Here is an 11,075-nt window from a genome sequence, read left to right as displayed (position 1 = left end):
TTTTTTTTTTTTTTGAAAATGAAAAAAGTTTAGGTAATACTATTTTACTTATTTTATGTGATTATTAAATTTTAAATATTATTCTTCTTCTTTTTAGTAAGTACTTATTGACCATTTACTTTCTAAGATTAAGTGCGCCAAGCGGTCAAAAGTTGACTTTCAACGAGCTCGAAAGTTACTGGTAAGCTAGAATGTTGGAAGGTCGTCTTTAAGAGCATTCAGATATCTACTTTACCTACAGCGATAAAATAACATTCTTCTTGCAAAATATCAGAAGTCTCGAAGAAATAAACAAGAAAGAAACTCTTTTCCAACGGTTGATAAATCACTTCGGATTATTAAAAAAAAGAGAAAAAAATCCTATCATATTTTTCTTTCTGTATCATGAAACAAAAGTAGTCGTTACTATTCAAGAACAATATCAGAAAGATAACATATAAAGATATATATATATATATACACTTGTACATTGTTCTAAAGAAAGATGATTGATGAATGAAAAACCACAAGTTTCTTCAACGTGTCATCTTTGAAAAACGAAAACCGTTAATTAGCCTCTTCTGCAACCACGATCGATACTCTTCCACGCTTTTTTTAACAGAGGTTTTTCTGGGTCGTGTGCTTCTTTGTAATAGAAAAAAGCATCGTTGAGAACACGTGCATTCGTCTAAGAGCAATCGACTATGTATGAACACCTGTTACTGAATCATAACTAATCGAGTGTAACGAACTACTGCATCTTAAATGTAATTTATCTATATATTATTCTATTATTATTATTATTATTATTATTATATATTTAATTCTATTATTATTTCTTAAAGAATTTTCTTTCGTCTATTAATAAATGAATTAAATAAGTTATGAATAAAAAAATATGCAAAAATTTTTTAATTTTTCAAATGAGAATCTATCTTGATTGTTTACAGATTTTTTTAGCATTTTTTAGCATTTATGTATTTAATGTTGAAAGATATTTTTCCAAAAAATATTATCTTTTTCAATATATAAAATCTGATAGATCACAATTCAATATAAAATAATCAAATAATTCTAAAGAAATTAAATTCAAAAAATTAAAATTAAGAGAAAAAAAATATCGGATAATTTCTTGAAAAAAGAAAAATTTACATTTGAACATTTTATATAAATATAATTTCCTAACCTATTTTTTCTCCTGTTGTAATTTTATAATATTACTCAATATTGCAAAATATTCGATATTTACCATTTTATCATACATTTTTCAGGTGCAGGAGTGAAAATAAAAGACAGCTTGTCTCGTAACTCGATTCTATCGATTCCCAAACCGTGCACGACATTACTATCACCATTTGACACGGGCAATCTCTCAACTTTGACAGACACTGCAATGAACTTCATTCGTTCCAACTGAAATCTCGTTCCATCCGTGAAAGCTGATTTCTCTGTATAATTCAATCCTCTAACGTATCTGGTTCGGTCATTTTAGAAATCAAAATTAGATACCGAATTATTGATACCATTACTAATAAATATTAAATATTAAATGAGATTCCGCTTAAAATAATATTACAAATTAATTCTATCATAAATAATTCTAATTAATCTATAATATATTTTGAAAGTATTTAAAAAAATTTATTCAATGTATCGAGAGATTTTGATTTTAAATTGAATTAATTACAAATACAAATAAATTAATTATTAAATCGTAATAATTAATACATTGCAATAAATTAAAAATTTAAATAAATTATGAAAATAATAAATTTCATTGAATTCATTTTTTTAAAAATAAATTATTTCGAGAATTTTCTTTCAAAAGTATTTTTTTTTAGAAAATTATATTTATTTTATATATCACTGAAATCGTTAAAATAAGACCGCAAGATGGCAATGGGAAAAATGTCACTAACGCAATGAAAGAACTTTAGTATTCCGATAGGTTAAACCGAAATTATGAGGTTACATTGTGATACGATCTTACCTCGAATAAAAAGCAGTGTAATAAAACCTTATAAACTGAGAGCTATAACAGATGATATAACTTCCAGCGCACCTATTAAATCTGTTTCCTCAAAGTTTATTTGCTTTTTCAGTATCATTTACAAAAACAATACATCATCAAGTTCTATAATTTTCTTTAATTTCGGTATAAAATAAATGATTAAAAATATTAAAAGATGATATAATGAATGAAAATAATAATAATTATATAAAAGAGGTTTAAATTCACTTTTCAAATACAATTTTTATAATATAAATTTAAACTTAAAAAAATTGTTTGTCTTTTAATTTAATATTAATATTAAATTTAAACGTTTATATTTTTAATTCAATCTTATTTCAAGGGGAGATAATTTTTAAGGAAAACTTTCAAACGAGAAAAAAATCAGAAATTTAAATTTGAAACAACTGCTCGCTATTTTTCACTTAGCAAGAAAAATTAAATTTTTAAAATTTACATTCGATATACAGACTTTGGAATAAATAATTATCAAATCAATCATTCATTTACATTTTTCTATATATTGGTTCTATATAATTCATTTGGATTCCAACTGGCTGGGTAATTGCTTTTACCTTCGCATTGCACTTTTTCATCGAGATTATATCTCCCACAATTTACATATCAAATTATTCATAATTCTCTGATAAATCTTCATGATATAGAATATTTAGTCACTTACATAAAAGAAATGCATATTCTTCGTATCAATCCTCACTTACCTGAAACAAAAAATTAAATAATAAATTAGTATAAATATAGTATTAATATAATTTGATATTTTTTTATAAATTTTTTTTATATTTTATCTTAAATCTTAAATTAAGATTTCAATTTTTCGTAAAAATTTAATTTAGAATTTTAATCCATTAATATGAACATATTTTTCTAAAAATCTCATCTTTTGAAATTATATTCGGTGGAATTTCGTCGAGTTCTCAATATGAGAAGAGTTAACCTACAAAAACCCATTATCGGCACTTTTCAGCTAACCGTAATGTCGCACAATGATAACTAGGTTGAAGAAGAATAAAAGAAATATCGGCTTTAGGCGCAGCATAACCCATATAGCACGCACGAAGTGAAAAATCTAGGTCAACTATTTGTAAAAAATATTAAGTCATTTTCTCATAATAATAAAAAAAAATATCTAATCTTCTTTGGTTACATTAAAAAATCATTTATAATTTTTTAAAAATAACAAATCAATAATCAGCATTCAAGATGAAAAAAAATACAATATATATAAAACAGACAATCAATTCAGTAATTGAATTCGTAAAAACGATTCAATGCCATTTTCTCATATCTTTATAACAGCAGATAATCTAATCTTTTCTTTATAAAAATGATTTATTATTCTATCCAAATAATAAATTAAAATCTATAAACGACATTCAATATAAAAAAATTATATAATAAATAATAAATAAGAAATGATACATAGAAATCTAACCTATATAAATAAAATAAAATAATTTTCTGAATATAATCCTCAATATAATATTTATGAATTTATGAAAATAATTTGATATTATTTTTTTTTATAATTGTTTCTCTGCAATAGTACAATTTTTTATTTTCATTATAACAAATCAAAACCAATATTTAATAATCAAAATAAAAAATGTGTATACAATCAGACAATAAAACATATGTATAAAACCAGAATAATAAAATAATTTCATGTCATTTTTTCCTTTGGTCGTTTCAAGTCACTTCAAAATGTCAGCAATGTCAACATTGCTCTTGCAGATGTGCGAGAAGCAGTGAAATGAGTTCGAATAAATGAATGGAGTCGTTAATCGTTAATAGCGGTGCATTGAAGTCCAGAATGGGATATAAAAAGAAAATGAGAATTCAGTAAAGGAGGGATCAAGGATTAACATGAAAAGATTGGGATAAAACGTGGTTTTCATTCTTTTAACTTATACAAGGATCAACCGTTGAGCTTTTTCTGATCTTGTATTTAACAAAAAAAAAAAAAAAAAATATATGCTATAATATCAGTTCAAAATAAGTTTGTAATTATTTAATAAGTTTGCTTTTAATATTTTTATTAATTTTAAATAATTTTAAATTATTTTATACACAAAAATAAAATTTCGACTAATTTTTATTGAATTTTGTATAGATTATGTATAGACATATGTGTAATTTGTAGTTGGATCGAAAGTTAGGTTAAGTCTTATCAGTGCTTATATGATATATGAGTTGGAAGATTAAAATGCAAATCCATTGTCAAATGGAAATGATAAACGACGAGAGAGAATTAATAATTCGTTAATTTGTTATGTTTTACAAAAAGAAGATCGAAAACATTAAAAATTCTTTTAATATAATTCTATAATCTATAAAATATAGGAAAATTTATATTATTTCCATATTTCTACAATTCTATTTGAAAGTAAAACTCTTATAAAGTTAATTTCTTTCGAAAATTATTTTTCGTAAACAAATATAAATAAAAAGTTATTCGTTATTAATATAATATTTATTTGTAAAAAATATCTTCAAGAACAATGCTCAAGAATTTTATTCTCAAATAGATTCGTATGGATAGAAATCTGCAATACAATCTATCCTGGATTAAACAAACATTGGAGAAAAGCCATTAGACAAATAAAGATGAAATACAATTACCGCTGAACAAAGATATAAATCTTATAGTATTATTTTCAATATCTAGATCTTGTACCAACAATCTTATTCTTTAAAAAATTATTAAGAAAACATAAATGTAAAGAAAACAATAAATAAACAGATAAGATATACATAAAAAAATTAAATGATACAATAACATAATAAAATAAAAAAAGAGACACAAATAAAAATATAACACACGTTATTTGACTGCTCATGTGCAACTGACGAGTTTGGGGACTCAAGACAATACAAATCCTAAATTTCGTCACCAGATGGCAATATTGCACACAAAACGAATTATATCGTATATTTTGCGGATTATAAAAAAAATCAAAATGTCAATTTCTGAAACTCTGAATCTTGGATCAATTATCCAAAAAATTCTGGAAAAAGGAATTTTGAAATACTGTTAAGAAAATTTATTTATTTGTGAGAAAAGTGATGAGACATCGATTCTATTTCTCAGATAATTTGTAATTCGTCTCTGAAATGATGCAAATTTACTTGTATAAATTTCTTTTAGTGACAAACATAATGATAATAAATGGTAAATATGGCGACGCAATGGGACTCCTACAAATGTTTCAATATTATTTTCTTTCATTCTATGTATTGTATAATGAAATTGATTAACATAAAATTTCCATTATCATGGAAAATACCTATATTTTTCTTCTGATAATTTTCTTCAAATAATTTTTTTGAAATTATTTGAAATTAATGAAATTATTTTACTTCTTATAATTTAGATTGTTGTTGAAATAATAAATATATATAATTAACATTACCTTATAACAACATCATGGATTTCTAATGCGAAATTGCAAAATTTCATACAATTTATATATTGCAAATTTTATAAAAGTATCAATAATTTCTGAATATTTTTATCTATTTAAAAATTTATTTTTATTATTGAAATTTTGAAATTAAATATTAACCTCTGAAGCATTTCTCATTTATTTAAAAGTAAGATAAAAAATTAAGATCTTTCACATTTCATCAACTTATTAATAAATAATTATTCGACTGGAATATTTTTTAAATGCCATGAAAACGTAAACATTCATTATAAAATTTCATTAAAGAAAAATCTTTTCAAATATATTTCATATTTAATGTTTTAAAATTAAGTAATTTCCCAGGAAGAAATTTTAAATATGCAATTAGTTTTGCATACTGATGAAAACATATTATATTCAATGACAAGTTAGAACAGGATTTTGTACTTGTCTCAACGATAGACTGAACTCTCCTGTTGAATTCGCTTAACTATGCACATGTGAAATAGGCTAGCTTCAAAGTAAATATGACCTTTACAGATGAATACCTTCATGTTTCAAAGAAGACAAAATAGCATGATTATTGAAAATGAGAGCGATCTTGTTCACTGGGAATTAATTTTCATATTTTTTTTTTAATATAATGAATATTGTAATAAATAAAGTTTAAAAAAAAAAATTTATTTTGAAATTTTGTAAAGAAAAATGTAAAATATGAATAAAATATGAAAATTTTGATTTCAGAAATTCTTCAAATTCGCATTAATTAATAATAGTCATATTTTTAATTACAAAAAATTAAATTTTCATATTTGTAAAAAAAATAATTTTAATTCTATATTTTAATTTTTATATTTCAATACTTTGAAAACTCGTAATTTTTTAAATTTTGAAACGTTACGTATATATATTATATTTCTATACATTATCATAATTTAAATTTTTTTTTCATTATGCTGATTAAAACAAATTTAATTAAAATAATAAAATCTGATTCAAAATTACTAACATTCAATTAACCATGTGCTAATAACAAAGATTAACAGAAATAACAAGCTAGGAAAACGAAGATATTCTATTTCAAATCTGCTTTATAATACAATTTTTTATAGCATGCCCTCTAATTATGTTATTTTGTATCACAGTAAATACAAGAATCCTTAATACGTCCAACGTATAATTTTTAGTTTTATATAACACTAAAATTACAATGAAAATTTCATTATTTTTCCTGATATCTCTTATCGACATTTTATTACAGCCTCTATAAAGAAAACCCGTGTCATGACCTATACCGATAAGAGTATCTATAATTACAACGTCCCCCTGACTCACTCATAAAGTATAATTACTCATAAATCGCCATTTTTCTCGAGTCGATACCATGTTATATACGCAACGTGGATACAAGATTAAAGAAGGAAAGTTGCAGTCGTCCGCATGAAAATGGAACCTAGCATTTTATGTCGAAAAGCACTTTATAAAAAGAAGAAAAAAAAAAGAAAGAAAGATATATCACATTACCAGTGATGGTTATCGATGTTGCAACAATTTCGTAGAGAACGAGAAACAAAATAGGGAACTTTATTTGAATAAAGATGTTTTATTGCGCAAAATGTAACAAATTGCATTTTCGAGATATACGTTTTACGTGAAATGCAAAGTTAAATGTGAAAAATATGATAGACTTCGCGTATAAAAAGTTTGAAAAGGATAAGAGATTAATCCTTTCATTTTGAGAAAATTCTCTTAAGTTAAGCTCTTTAGAACATAACCTAGAATTCGTGAGCAGAATAAGGAAAATTAATTTTGAAATGATTATTGAAATTACCATTCGGAGAAATGAGAAATGAGAAAATTGTACGTAAATTTACGAACAATAAAATAATTAGCATTATGCGAATATTATATTTGATGTATTTTGAATAAAACAATATTTGTTAGTTGAATATTATTTCTACTGCGTAAAAATCCATATTCTGCTCGTATAGCATAATATAACTTTGTACATATTGTAATTAAGCATAAAATTCTAATCAACAGACATTTAAAAAAATAATTGAAATATTTTTTATTTCTACTAAAATAATTTTCCTCGTTAAAAAACTCTTTTGCATAAAATGTTTTCATATGAAAATATATAATTAAATATAAAGTTTAAAACAATAGATATTTAAAAGAACAATTAAAATCTTTATATTCACCTATATTAAAACTTCTATTTTTTTTTTTTCAGAGAATTCTATATTTTATATATGATAACATGTATCAGCATCACAAATATTATAATTAAATATAACATTTAAAACAATAAAACAAATCACAATATTTAAAAAAACAATTGTTATTTTTACATATTCACATTCATTTATATTAAAACCTTTTCTCGTTTTATATTTTCTACATTTTCTTTCGTATATTCAAGATAACCTTCAAACGAATGTCACTAGCAAGTAATTATAAACTACGACACTCAATAATTCCCTAAAAAGTTCCTAAAAAGAATTCTATATATTTTCTTGCAATAAATAAGAGGTTATAATGAAAAATATATATAAATGAAGATCGTATATATGTAAAAAACTATTAAATAAATTCTCGTTAAAATTGAAGATATTTTTTTTTTTTTGGTGGAAGAAATTTTTTTATTGGTGGAAACGAAAAATTACTGTCTCTAGAGCATTTCCATATAAATAATAATGAGAAACTAAATTAACAATATTGACAAACAACATCGAGTCACAGTACGATAAATCCTTCTTGAAAATTCCATTATATATGTATCATGCTTTTTATATGTATGCGTAATAAAACCTTCGAAATCTCTAATTATAACTCGTATATTGAATTGATATTGGTTTTCGATACAATTCGATATTATATTTGTATATTTCATTTTTAATTATAGTGACCTCATAATTAAAAATTAAAGCTTATCAAGTGTAATATTGTATGCCTAAAATTATTTTATGAAATATTGATTGGTTTATATTTAGACAGTCATCCACTCTTTTCATCTGTGGAATGTAAAAATATCTGAAGATTCCAAATGAAGATAGGAATATTTAATATAAATATCTAAAAATCCAATTGGAAATAAAAATATTTAAAATGAAGATATAAAGAATTAGTATTATTACTTTTTCAGAAATCTATAATAATAAACATTGTAAATTTTTTTCTAAATCGAATGTCGAAGAATATAAATAACACAGAAATAATATTAAATTAAATGTACTTATTTCACTTGTATTATTATTTATATATTTAAAAAGAAAAGAAAAAAAAACGTAAAAATTGTAAGGACTCGTACAAACGTAAACATATAACACATAACCTAAATTCTGGAAAATTAGATGAAATGTGTTACGCTTTTAAACAAATTAAATAATTTTTCTTTTCTATATATATTTTATATATATTTTTCACATCATTATTTTTTTTATTTTTTATTTCATGTAAATTTTTATTTAAAAAAGTAAAGTTTTCTAATGTCAATTAGCATGACAAAACAAACAGATAAAATAACATTAAATATTTTTCTAATTTAACATAATTAAATATTAATATATTGTTCACAAATATATGTTAACAAATTACGAAAAAATTTTATTTTATTAACTATAAATTCATAAATAAATAAATATTACGTTTCCATACATTGTTATATATACGTATTCAAAAATTATTTGTTTTAGGTTATGTTTTATTTTTTATATTTTATCTTTTGTGTATAGATAAAAAATATTCTATAGTGAATAATTTTTTTTTTAACTATATCACTAGTCCATCTTGATATAACAATATTAATATATCTTATAATTTATATGGATATATTAAACTGGGTTAAACAGGAATAACTTATTTCAATAGCGGATAATTTTCACGCATGAATGAGCATAATGATCTACATTTATCTTTGTTTTACATTTTTCTTATTTTTACTCACATAAATATTGATTTATAATTAAAATAAAATAGTTTTTAGCATTTATGTATAGTACATTAACACAATACACAATTATTTATATAATGGATATACATAAAATGTATATAATATTATATATTTTATAATGGAATTTATTTTTATGAATTATTAAAAATCTTTATTTATATTAAATTTAGCAAAATTATTATTTTAAATTAAATTAAATTATTATTTTTTATTAAATAATTAAATAGCTGTGTATTTACTCTATAATTTATAATCGTATAGGATTGAAAAAACATCAAAATATTAATAAATTGAAAAATAAATATTGGAAAATAGAAATTTCGTTCATGATTTAAAAATATTTTTAAAAGTGCAACAGAAGGAATATCGAATATCAAAAATTTTCAACTTTTTATTGCGCAATATACGAATCTGATGTTTATTCTGACCATGCTATATTCAGAAACGAGAAAACTGTATATTTTAAAGTATTTATTCGATTTCGTTTGCACAAGAAAATTTTAAATACAGTTTGCTTTTAGTTTTTAGAAATCGAATAAAAAGGAATAAATTGAGGATAAAAGTTATACATTTTACGCTTACGACTTGCTGAACTTCTTATGTGTTAACCGGAAAATTCTTGAAAGAATATTAAGAGAACAATATAATTGAATATATACAATTGAATATATAATTTATTCTGCGATTATTATACGTGAGAAATATGAAAGATTGATTAAAAGATGAAATTCTAATTTAGGACATTTTATAACTACATTTTTTATTCTAAATTTGAATCAAATATATTTTTAATCATTTTTTATTATATTTTGTACATTTTGTAAACTGTATTACATTTCTTTAAAAAAATCTTTTTTTCACTAAGCATTGGTTTCCTTTTAATTTTAAGAAAAAAAGTATTCTATTTTATATTCTATTATTTTCTTTATGATTTTACATGCTTTTATTTATATGTATAATGCACTTTTGCTCTTTATTCGTGGATACAAGATATCTTTGATGAAAATATATTTTCTAAATAAAAGTACAATCTAAATAAAAAAATATCCTTTACAAAGATTTTCAATCATTCCACTAACCTCGAGGTTAGTGATAGATAAGTTTAAATCAATTTTGAACTATTTCAATTCAAATAGCACAGCGATCATAACACAGTAAACTTTTCATCGAGCTTGAACTTTGGACGAGTCGTTCCAAGTTCAGAAGTCTTCATGCTTTTGATGCTATTGAAAAATCCAAAACTGTTACATCCACATTTCCATGCTCTTTCAAAAAAATACACTTCCGATCTAAATAAAAAAAAAGAAAAGAAATCTTTTCATCAGCGTTTCTAAAGCATTTTCTTGCCTCACTAGTGATGGGTTTAAACCAACCACATTTGAATCAAACTTCAAAAACACACAAACGTAATGCTTACCTTTCATCGAGCTTGAACGAGGACCTGGACAAGTCGCCCCAAGCGCTCATACTTCTGCTTCGCCTCCTGTACGAGGATTGCGGCGCGAGTAGCCTCGAGCTGCTCCGCCTCCTCGGGGCCAAATTCTCCGCGTGGAAATACACTTTCGGCGCCTTCTGCTGTGCATTCGGGGGCGTTGAGCTCGGTGTGACCGCCGTCGAGGTGATGAGTTCCGGCAGTGCCTCGTAGTCCCATGCTCTGGCGCCCATTTCGAGCAGGGGGACCGACGAGGCAGCGTTCTGGCCT

At 23.7% G+C, this 11,075-nt stretch overlaps 1 protein-coding gene across 2 annotated transcripts in view; it reads right to left on the bottom strand.

Annotated features, from left to right (window-relative positions):
• Positions 1-2,450: 2,450 nt before the first annotated feature.
• LOC116185824 overlaps positions 2,451-11,075 on the bottom strand; it is a 9,155-nt gene continuing 530 nt past the window's right edge. Inside the window, exons 2-3 of one of the 2 annotated variants that reach the window (XM_031511170.1) lie at positions 10,791-11,075; positions 2,451-2,712 (exon numbers count right to left, since the gene is read on the bottom strand). The exon at positions 10,791-11,075 is cut by the window's right edge and continues 1 nt beyond it. In XM_031511170.1, the coding sequence (XP_031367030.1) occupies positions 2,709-2,712; positions 10,791-11,038 (252 nt within the window). In that variant the 5' untranslated portion in view covers positions 11,039-11,075 and the 3' untranslated portion in view covers positions 2,451-2,708. Of the gene's footprint in view, positions 2,713-10,373; positions 10,663-10,790 lie in introns of those variants that run through there. The other variant, XM_031511169.1, reaches the window with a different exon arrangement.

Source organism: Apis dorsata, unplaced genomic scaffold (assembly GCF_000469605.1).
Source record: "Apis dorsata unplaced genomic scaffold, Apis dorsata 1.3 scaffold_293, whole genome shotgun sequence".
In the NCBI taxonomy this organism is placed as follows: domain Eukaryota; kingdom Metazoa; phylum Arthropoda; class Insecta; order Hymenoptera; family Apidae; genus Apis; species Apis dorsata.
This window is presented reverse-complemented; position numbering and strand designations above follow the sequence as displayed.